General features: G+C 29.3%; 1 protein-coding gene across 1 annotated transcript; it reads left to right on the top strand.

The window, feature by feature from the left end:
* Nucleotides 1-771: 771 nt before the first annotated feature.
* Nucleotides 772-4,154, top strand: LOC129976564 (selenocysteine-specific elongation factor-like). Its single transcript, XM_056090193.1, has one exon. It carries the CDS (start codon nucleotides 904-906, stop codon nucleotides 2,539-2,541), a length of 1,638 nt encoding a protein of 545 aa, XP_055946168.1. The 5' UTR covers nucleotides 772-903; the 3' UTR covers nucleotides 2,542-4,154.
* Nucleotides 4,155-9,656: the final 5,502 nt, after the last annotated feature.

The following is a 9,656-nucleotide window of genomic DNA, read 5'->3' as shown; positions in this document are numbered from 1 at the left end:
ATGCTGGAACTTTTCTTACAACAAATGTCAACTTCTATTCAAACTATTTTTATTCAGTGGTATTAGTGATTTCTTAACATTTTCTACTACCAGTGACTTCGCACTTGACAATACCAGAATCCTATAAAGATAATTTCTAATTGCCTTTGACTGGCCTATTGGCATTTTTTCTTTAGGCGCCATCTATTGGCAGAATATAGAAGTAGAGTGAAAATTTTAAAGAAATGGCAATTTATTATTTCAATTTTTTTCAGAAAATACTTTACTCCAATAAATAAATTAAATAAATGATTTGGAAAAAAAATCAAAATTAAAAAATTAGTTCAAATAGATAAATTAAGTCAATCATACTTTACTTGAATAAATTAATTATGAATTGTAATTAATAAATTTTATTATTAATAATAATTAATGCTATTTAATTAAAAGTATGATTACAGTAATAGTTATTTGAATAAATATTTAAAAATAACAATAGCAAAAATATTTGTTATTCAAAAATTCGGGGATTCGGATTATGCACCTCTAGTGACGTTGGCTTTCACTATATTTCCAGTATTGATGTTCTAGTACGACAGACAACATTTTGAAACAATCTTTCATATCATTTCAGAAAACTAGGAAAAATATTTTTCAAAGATAATATTCAAATTTTAATGAATATTATTTGGTATGATACTCTTAACTTCCAATAAATTTCGAAACAGTTTTTGTTATTGTGAAGTCGATACAGAAACTACTACAACTTAAAAAAATTATTACGCAATACTAAACTTCGAATGTGTTTATCCTGCTGAACTTGAACTTGTTCTGAAATTTTCAATTCCACAGTAAGATACAAAAATATTTTGCATATCCAAACATACGTTTCTGTACATTGTATGTTATGATATTTTAGTAATTATGTCCTCAAAACTTTTAAATTTTAATGTAGGTGTTTTGGGCCACATTGATAGTGGTAAAACCTCTCTATCCAAAGCTTTGAGTACTATTGCATCTACTGCATCTTTTGATAAAAATCCACAAAGTCAAGAAAGGGGTATCACTATCGATCTTGGATTCTCGTCTTTCAGTGTAAATATTCCTGATCACATAAAAAAATCGAATCCAGAATACGAAATTCTGCAGTTTACATTAGTTGATTGTCCTGGTCATGCCTCTCTTATCAGGACTATTATTGGTGGTGCTCAGATTATTGATTTAATCATGCTTGTAGTAGACGTCACGAAAGGAATACAAACTCAAACTGCTGAATGTTTAGTATTGGGAGAGATAACTTGTGACCACATGATTGTTGTTTTAAATAAAGTTGATCTTCTTCCTCCAGATAAAGCCGAACAGTCCATTCAGAAAATGTCCAAAAAAATTCTTAAAACTTTAGAAAAGACAAAATTCAAAGATTCTGTTATTGTACCGGTATCAGCAAATCCTTCGGAGTCAAAACCAATTAATATTGATTTATTGGTTAAAACTTTGCAGCAACATACGTACATACCTCATCGTTCTGAAAAGGGATCTTTTGTATTTGCTGTTGACCATTGTTTTGCTATAAAAGGACAAGGAACAGTAATGACTGGTACTGTTATACAGGGAAGTATCACACTCTCTGATTCCATTGAAATTCCTACTGCCAAAATTGTACGTAAAGTTAAAAGCATTCAGATGTTTAAAAAACCAATTACAAAAGCCATGCAGGGAGATAGGGTTGGGATATGTGTCACTCAGTTTGATCCAAAAATATTAGAACGAGGTACTGTTTGTGCACCTGGTATTATGGAGACTGTTGATGTGATTATTGTAAGTGTCCATAAGATTCCATACTTTAAAGGGAAATGCATAACAAATTCTAAATTTCATATCAGTATCATGCATGATACAGTGATGGCAAAATGTTCATTCTTCTGTTCCTTGAATTCAAATCAAAATGATGTGGATAATGCAAATGAGTTTAATTACAATGATGATTATGCATATTTAGAAGAAATTCCAGATAACAATTTATCTGAAGCTAATGAACCAAGATTTATCTTTGCTGTGCTCCAGTTTGACAGACCAGTTATTCTCAGCCAAAACAGTACTTATATTGCATCAAAATTGGAAACTGATATTCATGCAAATGTTTGTCGACTCGCCTTCCATGGCAAGATTTTATCTGTAATAGCAAATAAAGTAGATACTGAAGGTCTTTCAAAGCTAAAAGTGTATAAAGAAAAGTCCAGGGAAGGTGTTGTTGATCGAATGGTTAATGAGTATCAAGTGATTGTAAAAGATTTATTTAAAAAGGAAACAAACCTTCAGATTTTCACAAATTTAAAAGTTGTTCTTTCATCTGGTGAGATTGGAGTAATCGAAGGATCTTTTGGTCAGAGTGGAAAAGTGAATGTTCGAATACCAAATGGTCTATCTAATGACACTATATCCATCCTGAATACAAAAAAGAATAAAAAGGAGACTATAAAGGAAAAGCCACAAGACATAAAAGTGATACTAAAGTTTAAAAAATACATTTATGATAGCAGGAAAAAAATTTCCCAATGTTAATAATTGTATAAAAATTTAGCAATGTTTGTTATAACTTTTATTAAAAATAAGATTTAATTCTATCTTGATTGTTATTAATTTCTTATAAAGTTTAAGGTTAAGGTAAAGTTGCAGTAATTAATTTTTTTTTCTTCCTTGAGATTAAAAATTTATGCAATAAAAATGTGTAAAAACTATTATTGATTTAAAATTTCTAACTGTAACCTAATTGTAAAAAATCATTCTAGTGTTATAAAATTTCAAGTTTTAGAAAGAATTGTGAACCTTTTTTCTCTACAGCTTGAAATCATTCATTTTGTATGGTGAAATTACCTATAAGTTGGGAGAAATAGTGTTTCTGCGTTCCCTTTGAACCTGAAAAACTAAGTAAAGTATTCTTATTCATTAGGAAATCTAACATGGAAATCTTCTATTTTTTTATTCTAAAACTTTTCTTTTTTCTTTTAATTGAAAATTTTTAATATTTCCATAATAAAATAACTTAGTACTTATTATATTTCTTTCAATATCGACTTCCCATATAAAGGTAATTATTTATAAATATATTTTAGATCATTACTATTGATGCTTGAAATTTAAAATCCACTTACAAAAATAGATTTTAAATTATAAATTGTTATTTGTGATTTGTTAAATTGTTATCTGTGATTTAATGTTCAAAATAAAGAAAATTTAACATTTGATTTGGAATGAAAGAATGATTGATGGCAGATCTGTTTAAATATATATTTTGCTGCTGTTGAAGATTCAATATATCCATAAAGTTTTTAAGACTCTATTTAATTTTATTAAAACAAAATAATGACTTTATCAACAGATAATTATTATTTAATTATATGAGGAATAACACAAAGTTCTGTGAGTTACACCAAATGCTCATACCTATTTTTGATTGTTTTTGTTTAATGCTTTTATTTATGAGTTTATATTTAATATTATCAGGGGTGTTTGTGCTCTGGGGAAACCCCGGAATTCCGGGGATTTTGAACTTCGATACCCGGAAATTCCGGGGATCGTCGTTCAAAAGGAAGTAGGAATAATAATGAATTATTTATTTTGATCTGGGTAATTTTGTTTGCTTGAAAGCAGAAAACGCAAGGTCAGTGTGTGTGGTGAAAACTTTTCCTTTCTTTCTCCAAAGGCAGTGATAATGCGTGAAAAGGGGGGAAAAACTTCTTTTTTGTTCTTTCCTTATTGCGAGTTATGACTCATTCCCCCGGTTCTCGGACATTCTCTTCTGGATTCTTTTCGGCACGTAGGCGCGGCAGAAAAAAAAGGGAGAGACTTCGTTCGACCAGATGTGCGATCACGTGACCTGGGTTCAAAGGTCTTAATTTTGTAAAATTAATGGTTATTAATTTTGCAAAAAAAGTAATTCATTGAACTTTTATAATTAGGTCATTCAATACTTCATAATCGTAATTTTTCATTTCCCCCCCCCCTTCTCGAAACTCCAAAATGTCGGTAGTAAGTCCGAAAAGTTTCAGGGGATTTTTTGGGGTCCCACAAACACCCCTGTATTATTCTTGTTTCTTTTTGTTTTTTACACATAATCTTAAGCTGGTTTTTGTGCAATTTTTTATAATCAAATAAAAATTTTGTTATTTCGTTTAGATTTAGTTTCTTTCAGTTCATACTTATTAATGTGATCAGGTTTGAATATTAATAATTTTAAGATATTAGGAATTTCATAATTGCTCAACCATACTATATTCTTACAATTTCAGTTTTTTTTTTTTAACTTTCAGCATGTCTGAAGTATTGTTCAGTTTTGAAAACATTGTTGTAATTTATCAATGGAAAATAAATTATTTATTAATATGTTATATTTATATTTGAAAATTTTTAAGCTGTTTCAATTTATTTACTTTATATGTTAATTATAAAAGGAAGTATGTTTTAATATGCAATATTATATTTATGAAATCATCCAAATACCTTTATAATTATTTGCAGAACAGAATAACATTATTTTTCATATATATTATATATATATCCAAATTTTTGAAAATTATGCAATAATTTGTTTTTTATAATGTAAAGTGATTTATTTCTATTTCAATTCAATTTCTATTATCTATCTAAGACATTATATTGCAGTAAAATTTTAACACAAAATATTTTCTCCATAGTTTTTAATTTTTAAATTTAAATTAATTAATAGCAGAAATTCTGATTATCATATTCCATCATGAATTTTGATGTGTATTTATTATGTGTGAAACTGATTATATCTCATTATACACCTGCATCTAATTATAATTAAAAATAAAATATCATTAAATAATATGTATGACCATTGAATTGTAATAAGTCCATCCATATTGACTTTCAACTACTCTCAACAATAAGTGAGAATAAGATTTTTTTTTTTTCTTTCTCCCAATTATTCTCAATTTCTTGTTTGAAAAATATATTTGAATATATCTAATCACAATATATACAAGAAGTATGAAAAAAGATTTTACAAACTCTTTTTTTATTAGTGTACTGGGAAGTATAATTTATTTTATTTATTTATTTATTTTTTATTTTTAATCTTTACTTCCACATTCATTATGATAAATCTTATAGATTTTGAAATCAATTTTTTTTTTAATTTCACAAAATGGATGGACTGATTTTTTAACTGATCATTGAAAATGTTAAAAATAGTATTTTGTACCAAGTACACGCATGCACAAAATTACAAAGCTAGCAAATAAGGATGTGAGCAAAAAAATCGATTTCAAAATTTAATTTTACACAAAAAAACAAGCCGAATTATATAAAAATTATAAAATGGAAGTTGCTGGATTTCATAGAACTTTACATTGTGATGTATTTGTGGGTATTTGGCACATTCACTGTTGAATTTTCAAGCACTTTTGTATTACAATAAAAATACTATATTAAGTTCTCTCAAGTTATGGAGACTCATTCATTTGGGATGCAAAATTACAGCACCTCCATCATTTATGAAATTACTTTTTTAAAGTTTTGCACTTTCATTTTTAATATTATTTACTTTTCCATTCTCAGAATTAGATGCTTACTTTATCACCTTCTGAGTCTGATGAGCAAAAAATAAAGATGTGATGAGGCAGAAAATAAATCAACATGTAACAAAAAGTGCTGGCAGGAACTAGATGTCTGAAAGTTCATGTGCTGCAATCCATTGTACACACGATTGACTGATTTGAAGAATCCATCTTTCCTCTTTGAATTTAAAGCTGTAATTTGCCAAAAACAGGGTCATTTTTTTTTCTTTGCCCCTCCCCCCCACTTCCATCCAAATTTTGAGCTTTGGTCTGCCAATACTTTCTTTTTCTTCTACTTTCTCTCATTGTCTGTTTATGAATTCACACTTCTTGTTATCTTGATAAAAACATATTTGGTCGATTGAATATTTTCTTTTATTAGAGATGAAATTTTTTATAAAATGAGTTTAATTGATATTACATGTAAAAATCAATAAACAGATCTTCAAAACATCATATTTTTAAAGTTTTCACTGAGCAAATAATTAAATATAATAAATACAGGTTGAGTATGCTAGATTTGAACATGGTTCAAAAGTCATTAAACAGAAAAACCTTATTCCAGTAAAAATTTTATAGCCAAAATTATTTTAAACATGATAGGTTATAAGGATGTAAAGTAAAAAATGTATTTTTATTTGTTTGTTTTCTTTGTATATTTTATACTGGAGATGATGCATGGACAGCTTGGTGTGAATAATTTCTATCATCTTAAAAAAATTAATAAAAATTCTGAGAAACATTAAAAAAACTAGACGTAGCATTACTTGGCAATAGTAAATTTCATGTCTGGGTTTGAATTTTAAAAAAATTACCCTATTTATGGGTTAAGTAGCACTTTTTAAAATGCAATTCCTTAATAAATATATCTGCTACTTTCAGAGATAACGAATTGTCACTGAGCTTGAATAGAGATTTCTACAAGAATTATTAATTTCGCAGGCATCCATTGTAGAATGTGATTAAATAAATATTTGCATTTAGATGCATGGGACTAATACAAATTCATATACGACTCAGGAAAGGCTGACCATTGTTTAAAAAATAAAAGGAGGGAAAAAAAAAAGTCCTACTACTTTAAACAGCCAAATTACTAACCATTGTTAAGCCATTATTTTTATTTAGGAAATTTTACAGTGCAAGCCTCTAAAAACTGAATGAAATAAATGAACATGAATGTTAAAAATTGCTTTGTAAATATGGCTTTTTCAAAATGTAAAGGAAATATATTTTAGTGAAAAAAAACTTCTTGATGACAAGAATGTCATTTGAAAGACGGATCTGCAGGGTGCCTAGCATCACGAAAAATGCTTACATTTGAAAACCATTTTTAAGCACCTTAAAAGTGCTTCATTTTCTCGAGAAGTGAAGACAGCATTTTGTTTCCCTTTCGTTGAATACGATCATTCGAAAGCATATGCATAAGGGCTTGTTTATCAGATGTCTCAAGGGAGAAAACTAAGAAAAGGGGAAAATTTAGACAAGGACTCCAGGGGTTACAACACATTAAGATAACGCTAAATGATCCTTACTTTTCCCGCTACCTCTTTCTTCAACAATGTGCACTGCCGTCTATTAAAATCGATATTTATCCAGAAGGAGCAGTACGAAAAACGTGCTGTGACTCGCACAAGTTCGGATTTTTTCTTTTTTAATTTCCAAAAACACTAAAAAGGTTTTTGGTGTTTGAGATGCTCTTAAGTTATGTCTGGTAGGTATATGCGTAGTCGTTTAATGCGTTGTAAAAGAAGAATACGCAAGGTTCTGTCAACAGAAAATGAGAATCCAGCAGGATGAATTTGGTGCGCCACAGATATTTATCGAATATGGTAGAAGCTACTATAAAAACACTTGCAGTGACACTTCCGATCACCATTTTCATTCAAATGTTGTGGGACAATGCCTCGAAGGATTTTAATGTACTCTACTGAATTGTAATCCATTTCGGCGTGTCATTATGCTAGTCGATCCCGTAAAATCTGGTATGATGAGATTTTATTTTGAAGAGATGAATGATCGCGATTTCTTTCATGGGGTACTTTCTAAATGACCCTTTCATTTTTTAAAGCTAAAATAAGAATTTTTTTATATATAAATTAAAAGCAAGTTTCTATTAAATTTTCAGAATGCTAAACGTTAAAAAAAAAGCCTTTACTAAACTTCAAAAATAAGAAACGATAAAATAATTTCTATTATAATTTGGCCATTAATGAACTCTGCGATTCTTTTCTATTAAAAAAAAGGATCTAAAAATCCATCTGGAATATAGCTTTATTCTATCATCAATTTTATGGCAGTTTTGCCAGTCATATGATGGTAGAGTCCTTCCGAAATGCTTAACTTTTACTTTACAAGACCGCCACTAAAATTTCTAAATATAGCGAATTAGTGCAGGAGGAAATTCACACTTTCCATCCCAGCTGTGTCGAACCTTATTCGTGTTTGCACATATAAAAATCAAATACAAACTGTTGGTCATGCTATGATTCTGCATCAATGAAATCTTCAGAAACGTTGCATCCGTCTAAATAAATTGGTAGTTATTTTAAGAAATGATGAGAGAAGATCACATACCTTTATTGTTAATTTTATAAAAGTTATCTTGATATTTTGGTACAGTTTTTTTCCATTTTTATGATCCTTTTTTTTTTTTTTTTTTTTTTTTTAATCAAAACTAAAAGACATATTTTTTTTTTTTGCAATAGAAGATGCTGAGCAATTAAATATTGACATTTAAAAATAAAAACTGCTTTATTTATAAAACAGAAAATATTCTCTGCTTAGAAAAATATGCAAGTTTACATATGCATACATATACAAAGGCGCTTCATTTTTTTGGTTAAGGTGCTTAAAAATACTTTTTGTAGCCATTTCTCACTACACATCCTGAATCTACAATTTAAATTTAGGGAGTACAGGTCAAATGGCTAGACTGCTTTGTGAGTTTTTAGTAACAGTTTTCACAAGCATATGGACAATATACACTGCGTAAAAAAAGTAGAAGGACAGTGTCTTTTTGCCAATTAATATCTCTTATTTTCTCCTAATTACTAGATATTTATGCAGATTTAATTTAATAACCCTTGTTTTCATTTTAGGCAAAAATTAAACATCTACCACTAGTATTATTAAGAAAATTAGTATATATAATTTCCGATGAGTAAAAAAAGTAGAAGGACACTTGCTAATATATTTAATTTAGTGAGTTGTTATTTATTTAAATAGTGATTTTATACTTTGTTTATCCTTTTCTGTCAAAAAAAAATCTAATTTGTTTAAAAGTTACGTTGTTTCTCCGTTCTCAGAAATGCCTAAAGGAATACCTTTGAACGATTTGCAAAAAGGGCAAATTTTCGCATATCAAAATGATAGTAAAGGTGTTAGAGAGATTGCTCGATTGTTGCAGGTGAGCCCCAATACAGTTTCAAACTTTATCAGAAATCTTTATAAAAGTGGAAATAAAAAGAAGACTGGTAGACCGAAGAATTAAACACCACGTGATGAAAGAAAACTTGCTCGTGTGCTGAAGAAGAACAAAGGAAGTGTTTCAAAGGCAAGAAATCAAGCAGGACTTAATCATGTGACGAAACAAACAGTTTACAACTATATAAAAAGATCTAAAAAATTCATTTTCGAAAAACGGAAACATCATCCTAAGTGGAAACAAGCTCACATTGATAACCGTTTAGCGTGGGCTAAGGAGCACATGTCCTGGACTACAGAATGGATTTCTGTGAAATTTTCCGATGTAAAGAAATTTAACGTAGACGGTCCAGACGGATATCAGTACTACTGGCATTGACTGGAGACTGAAGACGAATACTATTCAACACGACAAATGGGAGGATGGAGTTTAATGGTTTGGTTGGCTGTTGGATACGGAGGAAGGACAAGTCTGGTTTTCTTAAATGATAGGCAAAAACATACAGACTACATTCAAGTGCTGAATTCCGAGCTTCTTCCTTATGCCTCTGACATGGGGGCTGAAGAGTGGAAGTTTCAGAAAGACGGAGCTTCCATTCACACCGCGACTGGAGTCAAAAATTGGTTCCTAACAAATAATGTGGATGTTTTACCATGGCCAGCCAAAAGTCC

This window comes from Argiope bruennichi, chromosome 7, assembly GCF_947563725.1.
Source record: "Argiope bruennichi chromosome 7, qqArgBrue1.1, whole genome shotgun sequence".
NCBI classification, from domain to species: Eukaryota; Metazoa; Arthropoda; class Arachnida; order Araneae; family Araneidae; genus Argiope; species Argiope bruennichi.
The sequence above is the reverse complement of the archived record's forward strand: the minus strand, read 5'-3'. Positions and strand labels throughout refer to the sequence as shown.